The 25,908-nt window shown below is 36.7% G+C and overlaps 1 protein-coding gene across 3 annotated transcripts in view; it reads right to left on the bottom strand.

The window, feature by feature from the left end:
• Positions 1-25,908, bottom strand: part of IFT74 (intraflagellar transport 74) — a 91,349-nt gene that overhangs the window by 21,452 nt on the left and 43,989 nt on the right. For all 3 annotated transcript variants that reach the window (XM_082694507.1, XM_082694506.1, XM_082694505.1), the window contains exons 11-13: positions 24,742-24,885; positions 23,334-23,374; positions 16,084-16,163 (exon numbers count right to left, since the gene is read on the bottom strand). In XM_082694507.1, coding sequence (XP_082550633.1) covers positions 16,084-16,163; positions 23,334-23,374; positions 24,742-24,885 — 265 coding nt within the window. The remainder of the gene's footprint in view (positions 1-16,083; positions 16,164-23,333; positions 23,375-24,741; positions 24,886-25,908) is intronic.

Genomic DNA, 25,908 nt, shown 5'->3' with positions numbered 1-25,908 from the left:
ATCCAGTCATTTAAGAACCAGAGTAAATAGATTTTGTGTAACTCACAGGTTTCTGTCTTGGGCAACGGAAGACATGGTGGTATTATTAAGTGAAAAGAGAAGCAAGTTTAGGAACAAATTGCTTACAACAGGTTTGGACATGTTGCCTTTAATATATGTGAAAGACATGTTTAAAAGGGCAAAAACCCAAGATCCTGACAAATGAACGAAACTGGACACTTTAGCAGCATAAAGGAGCCATTAACAGAGGTGGATCATGATAATTTTACAACAAAAGGATTTTCAGTGTAACAAAAACTGAGTTTTGGAAGGACACTACTACTTCCCTAGACTAGTGAGACAGCTGCAGCCCTGTGTTCTCAGGGTCAGGTAGAGAAAGCAGAATAAGTTTGTGCTTGCACCAATCTGTAATTTATCCAAATCAGTCAATTTTTAGCATTCTGGGAAAAATTAAGGAAACTTATTAAGATGATGCCCAGTAAGGATGGAAAGAACAATAGAGTTCAGATTCCTAAGGCAGTTCCTGATAAGAAAATGGCATTTAGAAGAGCTTTAAGGGGGTGCCTGGGTGGCTCAGTGGATTAAGCCGCTGCCTTCGGCTCAGGTCATGATCTCAGGGTCCTGGGATCAAGTCCCGCATCGGGCTCTCTGCTCAGCAGGGAGCCTGCTTCCCTCTCTCTCTCTGCCTGCCTCTCTGCCTACTTGTGATCTCTGTCTGTCAAATAAATAAATAAATAAAATCTTAAAAAAAAAAAAAAAAAAGAAGAAGAGCTTTAAGGGTTAAAAACAAAAACAAAAACAGGAGAACCAAAAGTTACAGGGCAGAGGTTAAAAAGCAATGGTCAGCCCATGTTCTGTATAAACTCCTATGCAATTTTTTCAAACACTGGCGAGAGTAAAGTTAGGAAGATTAAGGGGAGATAATTAGGGTAGAGCCTCAAATAACATGGAGACATGGACTTTATTACTAATAACAAATTTGTATATGATTAAGTTTTTAAAAAAATAGATTATAGACAAATTAAACTATGTCACTGTTTGCTCACTTTATGGCAATGGTTTTTGAGAAGGAAACAAAGAATTAGAGCTGGATTACCCTCCATAGGAGGGTAATATGCATGGAAATGTTATACAACATATGTGAAGTAGCAGAAAAGCTAGTTTCTACTGAACCTGCCATATCCTAGCTTTCTTTCTTCTTCTTTTTTAATATGCTGGGTTTCTAAAAAAGTCATGGTTGTCTGAGAAGTCCCACTCTTCAGAGATTGGTTAGGCATTAAGGGATTAGGAGCAAGGCCTACACCATAGGCTTTAGAAAAATTTACCTATCATCTTATCTTTTTTCTTATAAACTTAAAAAATCTTCTATACATGCTTTTAAAAGTTCCTCATCTTGCTATCAGACATCAAGACACTGAGGTGAGGTTCTCATTCTGCAATCCCAAAGCAATTTCTCTCGATAAGATTATATGACTCCTTACTTACCAAATCCAAGGAGACAATTCCCAGTTCTTACTTCAGTCTGCAATATCTGACACTATTGATACATTCTTCTTTCTTTTCAGTTTTTTTCTTTATGTTTTTCTGTCTTTGGGGCGAGAACTTCTTTGGTTTTTCTTACCCTCAGATCATTCTTTAGGTCTTCTCTTCGTGGCTTTCCCTTTCTTTAACATTTAAATTCTGGCTTCTGCTTTTACTTGACTTCTAATACTACCTTACATCCAAAAAAATTCCACTTATTCTTTTGGTTTAAAAACTCTCAAACTGACCTTTTCCCTAATTTTCTATTTTATCCAACTGCTTACTAGACACATTCATGTGGTAACTTTCAGGATATCCTAACAGTATATTCATAATTAAACTCATCAGTCTTCCCTCTCAAAGTCTGCACCCCTCTGCATTCCCTATTATGTTTGGAAGTCTTTGGCCACACACTTATCATCCAAGTCAGAAACCTTCTTTTCTTCTCAAATCCATGTTCTTAACTGTCATCAGACTGAGCTAGAGGACATATCTGGTCAATGTCTCCAGTTATATAGCTGGCCAGCTGGATTAGACAGGACAGAGATCCCATATATCTTTGTAGATTCCCAAGCTTCATAAAACTTCTTCCCAAATCACTGCTGCTAAGAAGAAAGGAGATCAGGCAACTAGTGAACTCCTCTATTTTGTGATTTCTCAGTTGGAGGATTCCTAACTGAGCTGCCCATGAGAAGCAACGTACAGATACAGACAGTCCTAAGACAGGGTAAAATAAAGGAGTTATTACTAAGTCTAAGACTAATAACATCCTACTATCATAGGAGAGGAGAAGATCATATAATGGGGATCAATATGTCACACTGGAGGTACAAAAGCAGGCAAGCAAAATAGAGTCCAAAGTAGTAAGAGTAAAGAGACCAAAGGAGAAGGAAAAGGGCACTTTGGCAAATAAGGGTTATTTTAGGGCTGTCCTCAAATTCTTAACATTTGATGTAATTATAGTTCTACCTTTATTTATTTATTTATTCCAAATTTACTGAATGCCTACTACATGCCAGATAGTATAGCAGGTGCTGGGGACATAAAAATGAGCAAGATAGTTACAACTCAGGGCGCCTGGATGGCTCAGTGGGTTAAAGCCTCTGCCTTTGGCTCAGGTCATGATCCCAGGGTCCTGGGATTGTGCCCCGCATCGGGCTCTCTGCTCAGCGGGGAGCCTGCTTCCTCCTCCATCTCTGCCTGCCTTTCTACCTACTTGTGACCTCTGTCAAATAAATAAATAAAATCTTTAAAAAAAAATAGTTAACTCTATCCTAGAAGGGCTTACAGATTATTACATGTACAAAACCAAAAGCTACAATGGAATGTTAAGTGTTCTAAATGATGTATGTATGAAGACCTATAATAAGCAAATAGTTGAAAGACTTCAGAAGGTTCTTATGTAGGAAATACTGTATCAGCAAGGCACTCTAATAGGTAACGAAGGGATTACGGAGATGAAGAAGACCTTGGCCTTCAAGACATTTATACTACAAACACCCCAAATTAAGAAATGGGTACGGACTATTACAAAAGACTTGGAATACTGTACAGAGGATTATCATTGTTTTCTGATGCTCTCTGCCATAGAAAGCTAGTGGAGTAAGGGAGATAACGTTCTTCTTGCACTCCCATGGGGCTGAGTAGCACACCACAGCCTCTGTCCTCACAGCCAGCTCATCTGACTCTTACTTCTCCCCCATCCAATGTTTCCTTGATTCTAGCCTTACAGAGCTATCTTGAATTTTATATTGAGAAGTTATGCCACTTGAGAAGGTCTGAGTACCATTTTTCTCCCACCTTCTATCTTGATTAATATATAACAAGCTATAAGCTAATGACTCTTTTGCCCTCAAGCCCCCCAAATTGACCAGTCTACTGATTTTGGAGGTGAAAGAGCAGCAAAAAGAAAATAAAATCAGAGAAGTGGGCCAAGAATAAAACCCCATAGGACTTCTGCATGTCCAAATTCCTTCCTCTCTAGCACTTGGGGTCCTTCTGAGGCAAGCTAAGTTCCCCCAGGGCCTTTAAGTGTTCAGTACCTTTGAATGTTCTTTATATGGCATGGTTTTTTTAGTCTCTGCCATTCTGCTCAATCTGCTCTTATTGAGTTCCAGTTCTTCTTTATCCCTTTTGAAGTATAATGCCAAGGGTTGTCTGGGTGGCTCAGTCAGTTAAGCATCCAACTCTTGATTTCAGCTCAGGTCATGATCTCTGGGTCATGAGACTAGGCTCTGGGCTGGCCATGGAGTCTTTTAAGATTCTCTCCCTCCCTCTGCCCTCTCTCCCTACTGGAAAAAGAGAAAGAGAAGGAAAGAAAGAAAGAAAGGGCGTGAGGGAAGGGGAGGGAGGGAGCGATGGAGGAAGAGAGATAAGGGAAAGAAAGAAAGAAAGAAAGAAAGAAAGAAAGAAAGAAAGAAAGAAAGAGGAAAGGAAAAGGAAAAGGGAAAGGAAAAGGGAAAGGGAAAGAAAGAATGCCAAGAAATTAAGGATTCAAAACTATCACTTTCCACAGTCTATATGTTCATTTTCTGTTAATGCAATCTAGAATTTCAGCTGTTTTGGAGGCTATATCACATTAATTAATACTGAGTTGTTGTTTAAATCTCTGCTAACATTTTCACATATTTCAGTAAGCCAGGGTACTTTCTCCTTCCCTTTCTTACTTCGATTTTAATTACTTTAGGGTTCCTATTATATTCCATCTTTTTATATTCAGTTTCTCTCTCCCACCTACTCTCCACATGTCATTAGAGCAGTAAGTAATAAACTAGCATGTCAAATACCACCAAACTGCTATGTTTAAATGAGTCCATATAAGTTTAATGTTTTATCTTTTTTAAGATTGTTTATTTATTTGTCCGAGAGAGAGAATGCACACACATACAGGGGGAGCAGCAGGCAGAGCGGAAGCAAGTTCCCTGCTAAGCAAGGAGCCAGATGCAGGACTCAATCTCAGGACCCTGGCATCATGATCTGAGCTGAAGGCAGACGCTTAACTGTCTGAGCCACCCAGGTGTCTCTAAGTTTAATGTTTTAAACTAACTTTTGGCTTCAGACTTCTTCCAACTTATCAACCATACATTCTCTGCAAAATGTTTTAAATTTTGGCAGGCGAGTTTCTTTACAGCTATGCAGACCAAGTCTGATAATTCTATTTCTACACACTAGAGGCACTTTAAAAATATATAATAAAAATTCTCCAAATATGCAAAAGTTAAATTATTGCTAAAAGCCTCACCATATAAACAAAAGAAAAAGGACCATGAAGACATTTGATTTGGGGCAACTGGATGGCTTAGTTGGTTAAGGAACTGCTTTTGGTTCAGGTCATGCTCTCAGGGTCCTGGGATCGAGTCCCCACGGGGCTCCTTGCTTAGTAGGGAGCCTGCTTTTCCCACTCCCTCTACCTGCTACTTCACCTGTTTGTCTCTGTCAAATAAATAAATAGGGGCGCCTGGGTGGCTCAGTGGGTTAAAGCCTCTGCCTTCGGCTCAGGTCATGATCCCAGGTCCTGGGACTGAGCCCAGCATTGGGCTCTCTGCTCAGCAGGGAGCCTGCTTCCCTTCCTCTCTCTCTCTCTCTCTCTCTCTCTCTCTGCCTGCCTCTCTGCCTACTTGTGATCTCTGTCTGCCAAATAAATAAATAATGTCTTCAATAAATAAATAAATAAAAATCATATATAATAAAAATCATATATATTAAAAAAAAATTTGTTTTAACAGAGTAATGTCAATAAAACCGGATGGTAAAATAAATAGTCCTTGGAATGTACTAAATACAACATAACTTCTTGATTATTTCCTAAAGCAGTGGTTATAAACTTTGCATGTATCAGAATCATCAGGAGGGGTTGCTGAAACACAAATTGCTAAACCCTATCCCTAGCATTTCACACTCAGTAGGTCTGAAGTGGAGCCCCAGAATTTGTTACAGATGGTGCTTATGCACTTGATCTGGAAATACCATCATTCTAATGAAAAATACAAAATGTAGCTTAACAAATCTTCAAATTGAACAATAAGCAATGATTCCTTCTTCTTCATTGAATGTATATTGAATCCCTATAGAATGGCAATGTGTAAATGCCATTTGGCATCTCAGATACCAGAATATAAATCACTTGGAAACTGAATCGATTAACTTAAATATCCTGGGGAAAATACTTTTCAAAATATGTTTTGGGGAAATCCCCAGGAAAGTTATTCAAGTTTCAGTTTATAAATTAAAACCATTAATAATAACAGCTAATAACTAATACTATACGCACTATTATAATGGTATGCTATTCTCAGTCTCTCACACACACACACAAAACCCCTTTCATCTAATCTGCACAGTGACTCTAAGTAGAAAGAAGGTACTGTTATCATCTCCATTTCAAAAATGAAAAAACTAGTGGTACCGCAGTGGCTCAGTCAGTTGAGCAGCTGGCTCTTATTCTGGCTCAGATCATGATCTCAGGGTCATGAGTTTGAGCCCCAAGTCCGGCTCTGCACTAAGCATGGAGCCTGCTTGAGATTCTTTCTCTTCCTCTGCCCCTCCCCTACTCACACATGTGTATTCTCGCTCTCTAATAAATAAATAAATCTTTAAAAAATAAAAATAAATAAAAATGAATTAACTAAAAAATAGAAAATAAAAATGAAGAAACTAAGGTATATAAAAAAGTCAAATAGTATTCCAAAATCAGCCAGTAAAATAGCACAGCTCAGATTTGAATCCAGACATTCTGGTTGCAGACCTGTACTCTTTAATAAAACTATCCTGTCTTTATAAATTCCAAATTACCTGACATATGCAGAGAATGAAAGCTTCTAAACTAGGCCATAGAACCCTGACTACGAAAAAAGTCTATAGACAAACCAAAGAAAAAATTTTATATTTTTATTACCCTTCAAAGAAGCATATAAATTATAGAGTAAATTGCAAAGACTTTATACAGAGTTTAGGACAGTAATACAATTATTCTATAGCACTTCATATATATTTCTATCATGATACATATTTATCACATTGTAGTAGTTAGATTTTTAAATGTCTGATATGCTATACCAATAACAACATATTTGGTTTTACAATCTTATCCATCTTTGGAAACATACTGTACTCTAAAAATGAAGGAATAATTTTTAGTGAGCTATAATGCCCCCAAATCTTCTTGAGAGACAAGTGCTTAAAAATAAAAGATTTTGGGGTACCTGGTTGGCTCACTGGGCTAAAGTCTGCCTTCAGCTCAGGTCATGATCTCAGGGTCCTGGGATCAAGCCCCACATTGGGCTCTCTGCTCTGAGGGGAGCCTGCTTCCCTTCCTCTCTCTCTGCCTGCTTCTCTGACTACTTGTGATCTGTCTGTCAAATAAATAAATAAAATCTTTAAAAATAAATAAATAAAAGATTTTTTTTTTTTTAAATAATGTGACTACTTTCTCAACTGTATTGGTTAAGCCTGATCTGTGTAAGTAGACATTCAGAAAATCAGTCCCACCTTGTGGATCATAGTAGTACTACAAATGCAGGCCTTAAGGAACAGTGAACAGTCGAAGTGTATATTCTCTGATCCCTACCTCTGAAACCAATAACATTATATGTTAATTGAATTTAAATTTTAAAAAGTGTGTATTCTCTTGACTGACAAAAACTAATAAATTTATAAATAACTGGTGAGGAAGAACTTTCACATACTGCTGTTGGATGTATAAAATGGCACAACTTTTTCTGAAAGAAATTTGCAAAAATAATAAAAATTATAAACATAAGTAACATTCTATTTATAATTTCATTTCTAGAAATTTACCTATAGAAATATTCAAGTTAAAAAACATGTGTGCGGGGCGCCTGGGTGGCTCAGTGGGTTAAGCCGCTGCCTTCGGCTCAGGTCATGATCTCAGGGTCCTGGGATCGAGTCCCGCATCGGGCTCTCTGCTCAGCAGGGAGCCTGCTTCCCTCTCTCTCTCTCTGCCTGCCTCTCCGACTACTTGTGATTTCTGTCAAATAAATAAATAAAATCTTAAAAAAAAAATAAAAAAAGATAAAAAACATGTGTGCAACAAGGTTATTTACTGCATCAGTATTCTTGGTAGTGAAAATTTAGAAACCACTTAAATGTCAATGTGGATACAGTGAATATACTATTTAACCATAACACTAACAAAGATGATGATGGTAGCTAACAGTTGTTGGGAGTAATAAATACGTGCCAGGCACCATTCTTGGCCTGGCTTTAAAACCCTGATACTGACCACTATGCTATACTTCCTAGAATGAAGTATACATCCTCATATGGAAGAAGGTACATTAAATATGGTGTTAAATGAAAGATTCAACCTCAGAGGAATTATAGATTACTCCATCTTAAAATACATATGCTTATGTATGTACAGAACAAATCTAAAAGTCTATAAAGACATCGAATTGTAAATAATTTGAAAGGCTGGGATGACTCAACACTGGGATGACCATGAGGAGAAAGGAGATGACTTTTTACTTTATACACTTTTCTTCACTTGAAATTTTCAAATTAAGTACATACCAGATTTTTTTTATATCAAAAGCACAAATTTTAAAAAATAAATTAACTAGTCTTTAAAATAACTAGTTCAAGGAAAAAGATTTTCTTTTAAGATTTTATTTATTTATTTGACACAGAGAGAGCACAAGTAGGCAGAGAGGCAGGCAGAGAGAGGAGGAAGCCAGGCTCCCCACTGAGCAGAGAGCCCAATGCGGGACTCAATCCCAGGACCCTGAGATCACGACCCGAGCCGAAGGCAGATGCCTAACTGAATGAGCCACCCAGGCATCCCCAAGGAAAAAGATTTTTAAAAAACAGGAAGGGATAACCTCCTACCTGGTAAGGTTAATTGCACAGTTAATGAAAGCATGAGAATGGTCAAAGTCACACACACACACACACACACACACACACACACACACATACCCCACCTATAAAATAAAGCACATTCAGGTGATTAAAACTCTAGAAATTCTGAGTAAGTTAGGTATATGAAATTGATAATTTCTTAAAAGATGGCAAATTGAATATGCACAATTAGTTCTAATCCTCACCAAACTCAATTAAAACTATAGTAAAAAAAAAAATTTAAAGGTAAAATTCCCAGGAAAAATGAAAATCAAAAAAGAAAATAACAGAAATAAAATTTCAAAAGCTGTAAGTAGATGGACAAGTAGCAACTAACTGAGCGGACTAGAGAAAGCCTAAACCTAAGCCAGCACTGGGTAAAGCTGAGAACCAAGTCAGTTTCAAAAGGTTTTAGAATTTTGCATAGAAGACCGATCACTTATTTTGTGTTCCTACTCCATGAAAGGTTTTGTCATGTTTTAAAACAGTAACATTCTTCTATTTAATGTAATATAGTGAAGAATAAATAAAGGATCTGATATAAGTAGACCAAGAAACAATACCTACTTTGAGGAAGCTTCAATATGAGACTATATAAAGTCTCAAGTATTAATATGTAGGTGAGAATAAAAAAATTCTAAGTCAACAATCACAAAAACAAATTACTTAGCTATATGTCACAAATAAACCTTGAGGTAAAAGGACCCTTATTTAAAGGATATCCTGTGTTATAATACAGACTACTATTTTTTTTCTTTACCCACAACAATAGTGTTTTTTTCCATTACTTACTCTTTCTCATTCAGAGCAATATTTTTTCAAGTTTTTATTTAAATTCCAGTTAGCATACATTGTAATATTAGTTTCAGGTATACAATTTGGTGATTCATCATTTATATACAACACCTAGTGCTCATCTGAACAAGTCAACTCCTTAATACCCATCACCCATTTAACACATTTTTGGGCTCTTTCCATAATTTGGCTACTGTTGATAATGCTGCTCTAAACATTGGGATTCATGTGCCCATTCGAATCAATGTTTTGGTATCCTCTGGGTAAATACCTAATAGTGCAATTGCTGGATCATAGAGTAGTTCTATTTTTAACTTTCTGAGGAACCTCGATACTATTTTCCAGAGTAGCTGTACCACTCTGCATTCCTATCAATGGTGCAAAAGAGTTCCCCTTTCTCTACATCTTTGCCAATCTGTTGTTTCCTGTGTTGCTAATTTTAGCCATTCTGACAAGTGTGAGGTGGTATCTCATGTTAGTTTTGATATGTATTTCCCCGATGATGAGTGATGTTGAGAATCTTTTCATGTGTTTGTTAGCCAGCTTTATATCTTCTTTGGAAAAATGTCTATTCATTTCTTCTGTCCGTACTTAACTGGATTACTTATTTTTAGGGTTGTTGAGTTGATTAAGCTCTTTACAAACTTTGGATACTAACCTTTTATCAGATATGTCATTTGGAAATATCTTCTCCCATTCTGAAAGTTGCCTTTTAGTTTTGTTGATTCTTTCCTTCACTGTGCAGAACCTTTTTATCTTGTGAAATCCCAATAGTTCATTTTTGCTTTTGTTTCCCTTGTCTCAGGAGACATATCTAGTAAGAAGTTACTACAGCCAGTGTCCAAGAGGTTACTGCCTGCGTTCCCCTCTAGGATTTTGATGGTTTCCTATCTCACATTTAAGTCTTTTCATCTATTTTGAATTTATTTTTGGGTAGCGTGTATGAAAGCAATCCAGTTTCATTCTTCTGCATATTCCTGTCCAGTTTTCCCAACACCATTCGAAGAGAATGTCTTTTTTCCCATTGGATAATCTTACGTGCTTTGTGGAAGATTAGTTGAACCATATAGTTATGGGTCTACTTCTGGGTTCTCTGTTTTGTTCCACTGATGTATCTGTCTTTCTGCCAGTACCATACTGTCTTGATCACTACAGCTTTGTAGTATCACTTGAAGTCCAGAACTGTGATGCCTCCAGCTTTGCTTTTCTTTTTCAAGACTGCTTTGGCTATTCAGGGCCTTTTCTGGTTCCATACAAGTTTTAGGATTGTTTATTCTAACTCTGTGAAAAACGCAGGTAGTATTTTGAGAGGGATTGCATTATAAGTGTAGATTGCTTTGGGTAGTATAGACCTTTTAACAATATTTCTTCTTCCAATCCACGAGCATGGAATGTTCCTTCATTCTTTGTGTCATCTTCAATTTCTTTCCTATGTGTGTTATAGTTTTCAGAGTACAGATTTCCTAACTCTTTGGTTAGGTTTATTCCTAGGTATCATGGTTTTTGGTGCAATTATAAATGGGAGCAATGCCTTGGTTTATCCTTTCTGCTGCTTCATTACTGGTGCACAGAAAGGCAATAGATTTCTGTACGGTGATTTCACATCTTGTTACTTTACTGAATTCATGTTATCAGGTATAGCAATTTTTTTAGTGAAGTCTTTTGGGATTTTCTTGGTTGTTTTTTTAAGATCTTATTTTTTTAAGTAAACAGGGGCTCAAACTCACAACCCCCAAATCAAAAGACCTATGTTCTTCTGACTGAGCCAGACAGGCCCTCCTTTTGGGTTTCCTGTATAGAGTATCATGTCACCTTCCTTGTCAATTTGGATGCTTTTATTTTCTGATTGTTGAGGTTAGGACTTCTACCACTATGTTAAATAACAATGGTGAGAGTGGACATACCTGTCTTGTTCCTGACTGTAGAGGAAAAGCTCTCAGTTTTCCCCCATTAAGTGCGAAATTAACTGTTTGTCTTTCATATATGGCTTTTAGGATGTTAAATTATGTTCTCTCTATCTCTACTTTGTTGAGTTTTTATTAAGAATGGATGCTATACTTTGTCAAATGCTTTTCCTCCATCTATTGAGAGGATCATATGGTTCTTTTCTTTTATTAATGTGGTGTATCATGTTGATTGATTTGCAAATATTGAATCACCCTGGCAACCGAGGAATAAATCCCACTTGATCATGGGGAATGATTTTTTTAATGTACTGTTGGATTTGATTTGCTAGTATTTTGTTGAGAATTTTTGCATCCACATTCATCAGAGATATTGGCCTATAGTTCTTTTTTAATGGAGTCTTTGTCTTGTTTTGAAATCAGGGTAATTCTGGCCTCACAGAATGAGTCTGAAAGTTTTCATTCCATTTCTGTTTTTTGGAACAGTTTGAGAAGAATAGGTAGAACTCCCCTGGGAATCCATCTGATCCTGGACTTTTGTTGGGAGATTTTTGATTACTGCTTCAATTTCTTTGCTGGTTATGGGTCTCCTCAAGTTTTCTATTTCTTCCTGTTTCAGATTTGGTAATTTATATGTTTCTAGGAATTTACCCATTTCTTCCAGATTACCCAAATTGTTAGCATATAATTTTTCATAATTTTCTCTTACAATTGTTTGCCTTTCTGTGGTGATGGTTATTTCTCCTCTCTCATTTGTGATTTTATTTGGGCTCTTTCTCTCTTCTTTTTGGTAAGAGTGACTAGGGGGTTTTCAATTTGATTAATTCCTTCAAAGAACCAGCTCCTGGTTTCATTGATCTGTTCTACTGTTTTTTTTTTGTTTCTACTTTTTAAAAAATTTTTATTTATTTATTTGAGAGAGAGAGAGCACAGAGGGAGAATGGGAGGGAGAAGAAGACTCCCCACTAGGCAGTGAGCCCAATGTAGGGCTTGATCCCAGGACCCTGGGATCATGACCTGAGCTGAAGGCAGATGCTTAATTGACTGAGCCACCCAGGTGCCTCCTGGTTTTTTTGTTTCTGTATTATTTATTTCTGCTCTAATCTTTATACTTTCCCCCTTCTGCTGGCTTTAAGAAGAAGCATATTTTAAAAGGCAACTGGGGCACCTGGGTGGCTCAGTGGATTAAGCCTCTGCTTTCGGCTCAGGTCATGGTCCCGCGGTCCTGGGATAGAGCCCCACATCGGGCTCTCTGCTTCAGCGGGGAGCCTGCTTCCTCCTCTCTCTCTCTGCCTGCATCTCTCTCCTGCTTGTGATCTCTGTCTGTCAAATAAATAAATAAAATCTTAAAATAAATAAATAAAAGGCAACAATTAAGAAAATATTTAATGGCTGGCATTTAGCTGAGAAAAGAGAACTCTGGATGCGTTCTGCCTTTTCTGAAAAATAGTACAGCATCAGCCAATAATGCTCTGCTTTAGCAATGATATAGTTTATACTCATATTCTGGCCATTTTAGTATACATTTAGTATACTCATATTCTGGCCATTTCAATAGAACTACTTCTCATTGCTTCTAGTTCGCATAAATAATAATTATTTACAGAACAGTATATGTATTTCAATCTTAATCTTTTTAGAACTCATATAAAAAATTACTTCATCCATCAAGAAGGCAAAACCACTATCTGGGTGAAGCCTAGCAAATATTTAAGATGATAAAATTAAATCCTTCAGCAGTTTGAAAGGAGTAATGCTATTTTATTATATTGAAATTTTTGCAAGGAAATTATTACTCTTTTCAGTCACTTAAAGACAAAGTAAAGATTTTAGATCTAAGAAGCCTATCTAGAATTGGTCAAAAGTCCAGGTGTATTATGAGGATTACTTAGCATCTGCACAATGAAGATTTTCATGGAACAGTCAAATAACTCTTCATTGAATTTACTTAGTTTAACTTTAAGAAATAGTTACTCAATGAAACTTTTGGCAAATTATAACTTTAGAGACTTGCCAAAATGAATACATATAATACACTTAAGGAAGATACTGGACTACACAGCCACCATTAATACCTAGCAGAGAATAAAACTGTATGTAGCCCCAGAGTATGCCTCTGAATTTAAAATGAATTACACAATACTGAAAGATGAAGCAACTACTAACAAAGTGAGACATATATAAATCATTCATAGTTTATAAGTTATCTTAACCAGAACCACTACAAGGCAAAAGGTAGTCTTAGGTGGATCATACAAAGGTACATTAATTGCAGAAGCTAAGATAGCCATCTACAAAATTAGTAAAATAGGCCAGAAGGGATAAAGCCTGAGGCAGGAAGAAGTATGAATTGGAAACTCAAAATAACTTGATTATCCTCCATATCTTAAGGATTGGGTGATCTATAGTCTTGTGTTGAGGAAATGCTGAGAACGCAGATGTAGGTGAGAACCCACCACTTCACCGGAAATTATTAATCCAAGGTAAAACCTCCAGAAAATAACAAAACCTTTGCTAACCAATACAGCTATCTCTGGAGAAGAGTGCATATGTACATCCTAAGAACTAGAGGGCAGAAAGAAGTGATAGAGTCCAACTTTCATCTTTTGTTCATTCTACAAATCTTTCCCTGCTGAAATATAGCACTGTTTCATTCATTCCACAAACATTTATTGAGTGTTTATTTTCTTAGACTCTGTGTTGATGAAAGAGGTTATCAGAATGAATAAGACACAGTCCAGATCCTTTGAGGATGTATAGCCTCAGAGGTAGACAAACATCCAAGTAGGTGCTGATAATATCATGTAGTCAATATAGTGATATACGCAGTGTGCTCTGATAATGGAGTAATTCACTCACTTAGCTCAGCCCAGAATAGGTCAGGGAGGGAAGTTAGGGTTATTAATGGTGGATTAAAGGATACCTGAAGTAGATTTTATTTTTTTTTTAAAGATTTTATTTAATTTGACAGAGAGAGATCACAAGTAGGCAGAGAGGCAGGCAGAGACAGAGGGGGAAGCAGGCTCCCTGCTGAGCAGAGAGCCCAATGCGGGGCTCGATCCCAGGACACTGAGATCATGACCTGAGCCGAAGGCAGTGGCTTAATCCACTGAGCCACCTAGGCGCCCCTGAAGTAGATTTTAAAAGGTGAGAAGTTACAAAGTAAATAACAGGGGATAGAACATTCAAGACAAAGGAATAAATAGTAGGAGCAAAGGACTGAGCATGACACAGTTTGATTTACCAAAAAGGGGGTGAGGTGTGGAGTACCACAAGACGATTATTATTAGACTGTAAGGATAAAGATGATGAGGAGTAGGAGAGGAGATGGACAACATACAGGTCAGACTGCAGAGGGACTATAATGCCATGCAAAGATTCTTAAACTTTATCTCATAGGTCATTGGGAGCCACTGTTAAGCAGGAGAATGACACAGAATCAATTTTACATTAAGTTACTCTAGCAACAGAGTGGTAGATGAATCTGAGAGGGGACAGATTGGAGGTGGGACAACCAGTTGGAAATCTACTGTACTGTAATAAGTCAGTAATAGTAATAGGTAAGAAATAATGAAGTCCTGAACTAATACATAACCTTTTAACAAAACCCCCTGTACTTTTATATCCATAATTCAGGATGTTCACATCATAGCAGAAGAATAAAAAAAGGCATGTGTTGAGATCTATCTATCTATCTATATATATTTAATATGTACTATTATATTCTAGATTTTTTTCCACATTAATCAAAAAGGACAAAGAAGGTTAGAAATCAAAAAAGAAAACAGAAGCTAAAATTCAAAACATTCTACTTATCTTAGAACTTGCAATTAATAATAAATCATTGTGCTTAAACCAAGTTACTTTACTGGAAACACAAATTGAATGTTGTTTAAAAATTTAAATTGAGGAAGAGGAAAATTGTTTAGAAAGTTTCCCATAAAGTATCTAAAATCAAGACAATCCTACCAGTTGTGGGAATTTGAGTAACTTTTATGAGCTTCAACAAATATGAAAGGGCTTATAAGACTTCAAAAAGTTCTTGCAAAGATCACATAGTACCCAGTAGAGGTACGTAATTAATCAATAGTAGCTAATGCTATTATTCATACATCAAGAAAAATGTAAATAAAACTAATACACTACATTTAAAACTGAAGTTAAAAATTTATTTAGGAATTGAACACCCCTTTTCCCTGCTATGAGTGTTTCTTTAGCCATAATAGATATATACAAAAATGTATACTATTTACAATTATCATATGTAACTCATAAGAATATATAGTCAATTCTTGCTAATCCACGAGCACATAAATACCAGTTTGCAGTTAATCTGGGATTAGAGTGTCACGAGGAACCCACCTTTCTCATCCTTATTACAAAGAAGCTGGTAAGAAAACTACAACACCCAATCTCTTCCCCCCGCAACCACACATACACACTGTAACTCCCAAACAGCCACCAAAAGCATTTCCACTTAGTTCAGACCCCAGGCTCCCACAAGTGTTCTAGTCCCTTTGGCTCTTCAATCCCACAGCTGGGGAAAGTTGGAAAAGGAACAGAATTATCAGTGCTTGCTACCTCATTACTAAGACCCCCTTAAGAATTAATTCTTTCTATTTATGACATGATTCTCTCTCCCATCTCAATTCTTATCCCAACTGATTGATAGTTGACATATTTAGGAGGTATAAATTAGAAATCTGTAATAACTTTCAAATGTTTTAGTTCATTTTTTAACAAAATGATTTGCAAAAACAAAATAAATTCTTGTCACCATATAACCATTTTGTTATTTTAAGTTTTTAGTCTGCTTAAATAATTTAACAGCAATTATAATATTTACTATTATAGTATAGTTAATCATTTTAGTAGTTATGTTAGGGAACTCATTAAGAATTAAATAATAAATCCCAGGGAAATAGTCCCTGAGACCTGAGTTAATACTAAGTCAATATTGCTATATATCAGTTATTATACATTATAAAAATTCCAGAAAAATTACCTTGGTGTTCCTCTAAATCCATGTCCAGTTGTCTAATTTCTTCATTGAACTGATTTATTTTTTCTTTTATTTCTGTTAACCTGTTGAAAATATTATTTAATAAATTTATGACAGATAATTTAGAAATTCAACAGAAACATTTAATGATGATATTAGGAAATCTTTTCTAAGTTGCAAAAATAGTATCTGTATATAATATGCCCTATTCTGAAGACAATATGTAAATTTAGAGAGAAAGATCTTTTCTAGATCTTTCTTTAGGATTCATATTTAGAGTGTAAGTATGTTCTGAGCATGTTAGGTTGCCTGATTTCAAAAGCAAACCTTTCCCCAACATTCTTTTGAGCTTACTTTGTGGTATTAAAGTGAAAAATCTTTAACAACCTTCTTTTTTGTTGGTTTGTACAAACTGAACTAAAATGGTAAATTAGTCTCAAAAATTAGAAATAAGAGAAAATTTACCATTGACTGAAGATTATATAGGTTAAAATTTTAACAAACAGCATTTGTTACAGTAATTAACATAGTGCTGTACTGAAATAAAGGAAAATATATACAGCAACAAAATAAGAAATGAGACCCTGTATCTATATACAACTGATTTTTGACAAAGGTGTCAAAATAATTAAGCAGGGAAAGAATATTAAATAGTATTTGTTGAAAGAATATTTCAACAAATGTTGCTGAGACAACTGGATAAACAAAAAGAAAAGAATAAAACTGAACTCCTACCTCACACCAGATACAAAAGTTTACTTAAAATGGATCATAGCTCTAAACATTAGGGCAAAACTACAAAATTCTAAGAATAAATCACAGGCATATATCTTCCTGATTTTGGATTAGATAGGTCATCAAAACCATAAGCAACAAAAGAAAAAATACACTAGACATTATCAAAATTTTAAAACTTCTGTGCTTCAAAAGACATGACTTAAGAAAATAAGAAGAACCCAGAGAATGGAAAAGAAAGTTTGCAAATCATTTATCTGATAAGAGACTTGTCTCTTAAATTCTTAAGCTCAGGAAAGAAACTGAAGGCTGCTGGAGCGGCAGAGGAAAGACAGGCTGACTGGGTTATGGACACTGGGAAGGGTATGTGCTATTGTGAGTGCTGTGAGTTATATAATACTGATGATTCACAGACCTGTACCCCTAAAACAAATACATTATATGAGACTTGTCTCTGGAACATATAAGGATTTCTCACAATAATAAAAAGATAAACAACCTAATTAAAAATTGGGCAAAGGAGGGACACCTGGATGGGTCAGTCAGTTAACGTCACCAGATTGAGCCCCACATTGACTCCCTGCTCAGCACAGAGACTGCTTGAAATTCTTTCTCTCCCTCTCCATCTTCCCCCACTCATGCATGCACTTGCCTTCTCTCTCTCTCTCTCCCTCTCTCCCTAAAATAAAAAATAAATCAGGGAGGAGTAGGGGACTCTAAGTTCATCTGGTCCCCAGAATTCAGCTAGACGGTTATCAATCAGTCTGAACACCTATGAAATCAACTGAAGATCTGAGAAAAGAAATGCTGCAATTCTACCAACAGAAAAGTGACCACTTTGGGGGAGGTAGGAGATATGGAGACATGAATCCTGGGTGATATATTGGATAGAGCAAGGGGAGGGAGCTTTTCTTAAGGAGGGAGTTTTCTTAAGGAGGCTACTACAAAGTATTAGAGCAAAGGAGTGCAAAATTGGAACTTCTAGAAGTCTGCTGTGGTGGGGGAAGTCCCTAGCTTAAAGGTGCTTAGTGATGAAGCAGGGCAGAACTCCAGGTAGGAAAGCAAAGTCTCAGGAACCCTGGGTTCACAAAAAGAATAGGGGTGCCTGAGTGCAGCAGAGTTCCTAGGCATCAGAGTGGGGAAGCTGACTGAAAACAGTGAATCTAAGTGCCAGCTTTCTGCTCGGTGTTGCCATAAACTGAGAATCACTACGGAATCACACAATTGCTCTCTGGATAGGGACCCAGCAAAAGCCAGAAGTGCAGGAAGATCCCCCCTCCCCATCCCAGGACAAACAGTATGAATCTATACCACAGGAATCCAAAAAGTCCAGAGACTCAAAACTGGGTTGCATGCCTGAGATAAAAACTCAGTCACAGTGGCGCCTGGGTGGCTCAGTGGGTTAAAGCCTCTGCCTTCAGCTCAGGTTATGATCCCAGGGTTCTGGGATTAAGCCCCATATTGGGCTCTCTGCTCAGCGGGGAGCCTGCTTCCTCCTCTCTCCTCTCTCACTGCCTGCCTCTCTGCCTACTTGTGATCTCTGTCTGTCAAAAAAATAAATAAAATCTTAAAAAAAAAAACCCACCTCAGTCACAGACTGGGTGAACACACTATTCAAATGGAGAAAAAGACAAGAGTGACTGACTGCTTTCCTTTGGGGGCTCACTGAAGAGTCAGGGGCACAAACGTCAGCCCCAGGGCTAGAAAATGGGGCCCCACCATTTTTATCCCCCTCCTTTGATGCTGAAAGACTTCAGGGAGCAAAACAGCACCACACAGGCAATCTGAAGCTGCTTACACTGAGCCCTACCCCCTGGCAATGGGGGTGCAATTCCAACAGGGCAAGGACACCTGAGAATCAGCTCACAGGCCCCTACCCCAGAAGAATAACTGGCTAGCACAAAGTTTACTAATCACAGATAAGTTGCAAAACTTCAGCTCTTGGGGAAAATAGTATATAGCATTTGTGGTTCCTTTTTTTATTATTATTCTTTAGTTTTTCAGTTTTATTTTTTCCAGCGATTTTCTTATTTTCTCATTTCTTTTTTTAATTCTTTTTTTAAAATTTAATTTCTTGTTGTTGTTTCCTTTCATTGTATTTTATTTTTCTATATGCATAATTTTTTTTTCTTTCCTATTTTGGGATCTAGTTTCTTTTAACAAACAGAACAAATACACCCAGGATCTAGTTTGTTGTTTTGTTCTGTTTTACTTCTTGTTTTATTTTTTTTTCTTATTTTGTTTTGTTTCTGCTTTCTTATGGTTAGTTTTGTTTGTTCTTTTTCTGTTGTTGTTATTTTTGTCTTCTCTCACATTCTTTTCTATTCTTTTCTGGACATAATGAGACAGAGAAACTCACCCCGAAAGAAAGAACAGATATTGAAACTAGAATTCAAAATAATGATTATAAAGATGTTAGCTGGGCTTGAAAAAAAAAAAAAGCACAGAAAACACTGGAGAATCCCTTACTGTAGAAACAGAAGAAATAAAATCTAATCAGACCAAAAACAAAAATGCTATTAATGAGCTGCAGTAACAAATGGAGGCTCTAACAGCTAGGATAAATGAGCCAGAAGAGAGAGTCAGTCATATAGAAGACAAAATGATGGAAAATAAGGACGGTGAGAAAAAGAGAAAAACTACTGGATCACCAAAGGAGATTTCAAGAAATCTGTGATACTATAAAGCAAACTAGTGTCTGAATAATAAGAGTCCCAGAAGACGAAGAGACAGAGAGAGGGGCAAGAAAGCTTATTGGACAAATTATAGGTGAGTACTTCCGTAATCTGGGGAAGGAAACAAGCCTTTAAATCCAGGATGCACAGAGAACCCCCTCAAAATCAATAAAAACAGGTGAACACCCTGACATATAATAGTGAAACCTGCAAATTTCAAAGATAAAGAGAAGGGGCACCTGGGTGGCCCAGTGGGTTAAAGCCTCTGCCTTCGGCTCAGGTCATGATCCCAGAGTCCTGGGATTGAGCCCCGCAACAGGCTCTCTGCTCAGGGGGCAACCTGCTTCCCTCCCACTCTCTGCCTGCCTCTCTGCCTACTTGTGATCTCTGTCAAATAAATAAATAAAATCTTAAAAAAAAAAAAAAAGAAAGAAAGAGAAAATCCTGAAAGCAGCTCAGGACAAGAGGTCCTTAACCTAAAATGGTAGAAAGATAAGAATGAAAGCATATCTGTTTACAGAGACCTGGCATACCAGAAAGGACTGGCATGATATACTCAATGTGCTAAATGGGAAAAATATGCAGCCAAGAATACTTTATCCAGCAAGGCTGTCATTCAGAATAGAAAAAAAGATAAAGAGTTTCCAGGGCAAACAAAAACTAAAGGAATTTGTGGACACTAAACCAGCTCTGCAAGAAATATTAAAGGGGATCCTCTGAGCGAAGAGAGAGCCAAAAAGGAATAAGGACCAGAAAGGAACAAAAACAATACAGAAACAGTGACTCTACAGTTAATACAATGGCATTAATTCATATCTTACAATAATTACTCTGAAAGTAAATGGACTAAACTCCAATAAAATGACAAAGGGTATCGCATTGGATTTAAAAAAAAATAAGACTCATGGATATGTGGTCTCAAGAGACTCATTTTAGACCCCAAAAACCCTCCAAATGTAAAGTGAGGGGTGGAAAACTATGTATCATGCTACTGGGACAATAGCTAAGAAAGCTAAGGTGGCAATTCTTATAACAGACAAACTAGATTTTAAATCAAAGACTGTAATAAGAGATGAGGAAGGATGTTATATCATAATAAAAGGGTCTATCCAACAACAAGATCTAACAATTATAAATATCTATGCCCCTAAGTTGGGAACAGACAATTATATACACCAATAAATAACAAAATTAAAGAAAAACATTGATAATACCGCTATAATAGTAAGGGACACCCCACTCACTGCAATGGACAGATCATCTAAGCAGAAGATCAACAAGGAAAACAAGGAAACAAGGGCTTTGAATGACACAATGGAACAGATGGACTTCATAAATATATTCAGAACATTTCATCCTAAAGCAACAGAATACACATTCTTCTTGAGAGCTCATGGGACATTCTCCAGAACAGATCACATACTGGGTCACAAATCAGGCCTCAACTGGTACCAAAGACTGAGATTATACCATGCATGTTTTCAGACTACAATGCTTTAAAACGTGAACTCAATCACAAGAGAAAATTTGGAAAGAAAACAAACACATGGAGGTTAAAGAGCATCCTAGTAACTGGGAAATTAAAGAATTTTTAAAATACATGGAAATAGAGGTGCCTTGGTGGCTACGTTGGTTAAGCATCAGCCTTTGGCTTAGGTCATGATCTCAGGGTCCTTGGATTGAGCCCTGTGACGGGCTCCCTGCTTAGCGGGGAGCCTGCTTCTTCTTTCTCTGCCTCTCTCCCTGCTTGTGCCCATTCTCTCTTCCTCCATGGAAATAAACAAAATCTTTCTTTTTTTAAGATCTTTATTTATTTATTTGACAGAGGGAGAGAGAGATCACATTTAGGCAGAGGGGCAGGCTGAGAGTAGGGGGGAAGCAGGTTCCCCGCTGAGCAGAGAGCCCAATGCGGGGCTCGATCCCAGGACCCTGAGATCATGACCTGAGCCAAAGGCAGAGGCTTAACCCACTGAGCCACCCAGGTGCCCAATAAATAAAATCTTTAACAAAGAAATACATGGAAACAAATGAAGAGAGAGAACTATATAGCAATACAGGCCTTTAAGAAGCAAGAAAATTCTTCAAATACACAACCTAACCTTACACCAAAAGGAGCTTAAAAATAAAAGCAAATAAAGTCTAAATAAAAGAATAGCAAATAAAGCATCATATGGTTATCCTTTCTTTTATTAATGTCTTTCTTTTATTAATCTTCTATTGATTTGAGGATGTTGAACCACCCTTGCATTCCAGGAATAAATCCTACTTGGTCGTAGTGAATAATCCCTTTAATGTACTCTTGGATCCTATTAGCATCCTGATGCGAGTTTTTGCATCCATGTTCATCAAGGATATTGGTCTGTAATTCTCCTTTCTGGTGGGGTCTTTGACTGGTTTGGGGATCAAGGTAAGTCTGGCCTCATAGAATGAATTTGGAAGTTTTCCTTCCATTTCTATTTTTTGAAAAAGCTTCAGAAAAATAGGTATTAATTCTTCTTAAAATGTTTGGTAGAATTCCTCTGGGAGGTCATCCAGCCCTGGACTCTTATTGGTTGGGAGAATTTTTTTAACTGCTCGTTTGTTAAATGATGGGTCTGTTCAGGTTTTCTGTTTTTTCCCGTTTCAGTTTTCATAGTTTATATGTTTCTAGGAATGCATCCGTTTCTTCCAGATTGCATAATTTGTTGGTATATAATTGTTCCTCATGTGCTCTTATAATTGCTTGTATTTCTTTGGTGTTCATTGTGATCTCTCCTCTCTCATTTATGATTTTATTTATTTGGTCCTTTCTCTTTTCATTTTGATAAGTCTGGCTAGTAGGGGTTTATAGATCTTACAGATTCTTTCAAAGAACCCATGCCCAGTTTTGTTGACCTGTTCTACTATTCTGGTTTTTTTTTTTAAGATTTTATTTATTTATTTGACAGAGAGAGATCACAAGTAGGCAGAGAGGCAGGCAGAGAGAGAGAAAGAGAGGGAAGCAGGCTCCTTGCTGAGCAGAGAGCCCGATGCGGGGCTCGATCCCAGGACCCTGAGATCATGACCTGAGCCAAAGGCAGAGGCTTACCCCACTGAGCCACCCAGGTGCTCCTCTACTGTTTTTCTTTTATTTCTATATCATTAATTTCTGCTGTAGTCTTTATTGTTTCTTTTCTCCTGCTGGCTTTAGGCTTTATTTGCTATTCTTTTTTCAGCTCCTGTAGGTGTAAGGTTTGGTTGTCTATTTGAGACTTTTCTTGCTTCTTAAGAAAGGCCTGTATTGTTTGTTATACACTTCTCTCTCTTGATTTGTTTCCATGTATTTCTTTTTTAAAGATTTTATTTATTGGGTGCCTGGGTGGCTCAGTGGGTAATGGCTGCACATTTCTGAATACATTAAAAACCTCTGAATTGTATACTTTAAATACATGAATTGTATGGTATGTATATCTTAATAAAGCTATTTTTTAAGACTAGGGGCACCTGGTTAGCTCAGTTGGTTAAGCTTCTAGCTCTTGATTTAAGTTCAGGTCATGATTTCAGGGTCGTGAGATCAAACTCCACATCGGGCTCAGCACTGGATGTGCAGTCTGCTTAAGATTCTCTCTTTCCCTCTGCCCTTCCCCATACTCACCTTATGCTCTCTCTCTCAAAAATAATAATAATAATTACACTACACTGTGGCTCTTAACTAAACATTAAAATAGACATTTAAAGCTGTAAATAAGATTTAAAGCTGCATCAACAGTACCAGTATGAACTATAGGAAAAAATAACTGTAACAATATGTACCTACTGCAGGTTTAGAATGTAATTTAAAAGATGTGAAATAGATGAAAAATGTCCTATTATAAATGTACTTACTGTCGCTCCATGCTGGCTATTTCCTGATTATCTTCTTTAACCTAAAAAGGCATAAAAAGAAAATAGTACTTAAAGAACTACTCATTGTTAGAATACCTTAAACATAATTTCCTTTGAAGGTATGCTGTACTAAAATGCCAAATGTAGTCTTTTTCTTGAAACCTATTTTTTAAAATTCAACCTTTCAAGTTAAAAAACACATCATTAAGGAACTATTCATAGATTCTTCCTTCATCCTCAAAGGAAGGGTGATGACTGATACAGCTATACCCTCCACATGGCACCATGAGGTTAACATGTCTTCAGGCCAGGAACAGTTTACATAAATATCCAGGATTTTCAGGATTTCTAAGACTGTCTCCCCTCATCCTCTCAATCCCCACACACAAAGCAGAGGTTGCCAGATTTAGCAATACCCATTACAACTGAATTTCAGGTAAACAAGAAATAACTTTTAGGGCATGTATATATCAACATCCTAATATACCATGCATACACACACACAAACACACACACACACACTCTTATTCAAAACATTATTCACTGCTTTCTGAAATTAAAATGTAAATAGCTATTCTGCATTTCATTTGATAATCCTATCCCAAGATCACATTCTCTGTCCCCTGCCTCCAATGATCTCTTTCCAAGGAACTTCAGAGATTTTAGATTTTAATACCTTCCTGGAATGATTCTAATACTTAAATAGCTCCCAAGTTGATCCTAAGGTTCTTCCAAACCATTTGGGTTCAACCTAAGACCACAAAGGAGTCTCATTTGTACATTTCCGATAGGTGCTGTTCCCAAATATATTTGCATTTCTCCTAAGGGCCCTATAGTTAAGGTGTCTCATTCTAAAAAACAGGGTAATTATAACTTGGTGCTAAATTAAAACTAGGCTTGGGTGGTAATAAAGCTACTGAAAACATGTAACACAACTTGGTGACATACTGTGATTTAATAGGACATTTTAATTTCAATCGCTTCATCAAGACGCTGATAATAATAACCACAAAAATTCATTAGCCTTGGAGCACTTCATTTTCTAAATATGAAGCCCCAAACAAATAACGGAACAGAACTTCAGTAAGATCATGTAATTGTTTACTAACCAAAAAAAGGGCTTTCAATTTCCTTAGTGGATCCAAAAGATGAAAAAATGGCCAAAATGTGCATAATGACCATATAAAATTAGGACTTAAATCAAGAAACAGTTTATATGAGAAATGACTTTCACCCAGCTTTTCTTGGTCAAATAGTTTATCTTAATTTAGATAAAACTCACTTTTTACTCTTTTTTTAAGACAATTAACTTACTGGCATTCTGTTCAATTCATATGCCTTAAATGAAAGAAATCAATACATTTACCACACCTTGATATAGTAAAATAAGTATTTTTGTTTTTTCTACCTGCTTAAGTAATCTCTCTCTTTCTTCCATTGGAGATCCCATGCTTTTGTCTTCAGCAATCATTTGGTCTCGATGGGACTCCAATTCATAAAGTTTTTCATGCAGCAAGACAGCCTCCTGTTTTACCTGAGAGTGTGCTATTTCCTGAAGGGCACAAAAAGAAGAAGAATTTAATTAATATTTTATCAGAAACTATTCTCATATAGGTTTCAGTTTATAAGAAAAAGGAGAATTTAAACCATCAGCATTTTAAAATAGAGATATCAAATATCTATAGTACTCAATGATGCTACAAAGTACACTTGTAAATTGGAATTAAAATACACCCCTTTTCCTTCATAAGTTATTTTCAGTCTAAGATTCAAAAGAACATGGTAATTTATTTTTTCTTCCAAATATAAAACCTGAACAAAGATAAGATATCTCTACCAATGGAAAGATAATAAAGAAAATGTCACAATGTATGTACAACTTTTTTTTTAAGATTTTATTTATTTGACAGACAGAGATCACAAGTAGGCAGAGACACAGGCAGAGAGGAGGCAGAGAGGAGGAAGCAGGCCCCCTGCCGAGCAGAGAGCCCGATGCAGGGCTCGATCCCAGGACCCTGAGATCATGACCTGAGCCGAAGGCAGAGGATTAACCCACTGAGCCACCCAGGCGCCCCAATGTATGTACAACTTTAACCACAATATTAAAGTTTAAAGAACTGATCTCTAGAGGGAATATATTTTCATATATTTCAAATAATATATGTTATATTCATATATATTTCATTTAATATATTATATATATATATATTTCATACACACACCCACACATATAGTCATATACATACTCTAATACAATGTTATATAGGTTGAACTGTATCACTCAAAAAGATATAATGAAGTCTTGGTAATCTCTGATACCTATGAATATGACCTAACTTGGAATTGGGGTCTTTGCCAATTTAGTCAAGATAAGACAACGTAATTAGGGTGGACCCTAATGCCCTAATCTGGAACAACCGTTGTCCTTGTAAGAGAAGACATACAGACAGAGACACAGGAGAATGCCATGCAATGACACATGCAGAAACTGGTGTGATGCAGCTAAAATAATGAATGCATGCCTAGGATCAATAGGCACCACCAGAAGCTAGGAAGAGGTCAGGGAAGATTCTAA

This window comes from Mustela nivalis, assembly GCF_964662115.1.
Source record: "Mustela nivalis genome assembly, chromosome: 13".
Classification (NCBI taxonomy): Eukaryota; Metazoa; Chordata; class Mammalia; order Carnivora; family Mustelidae; genus Mustela; species Mustela nivalis.
This window is presented reverse-complemented; position numbering and strand designations above follow the sequence as displayed.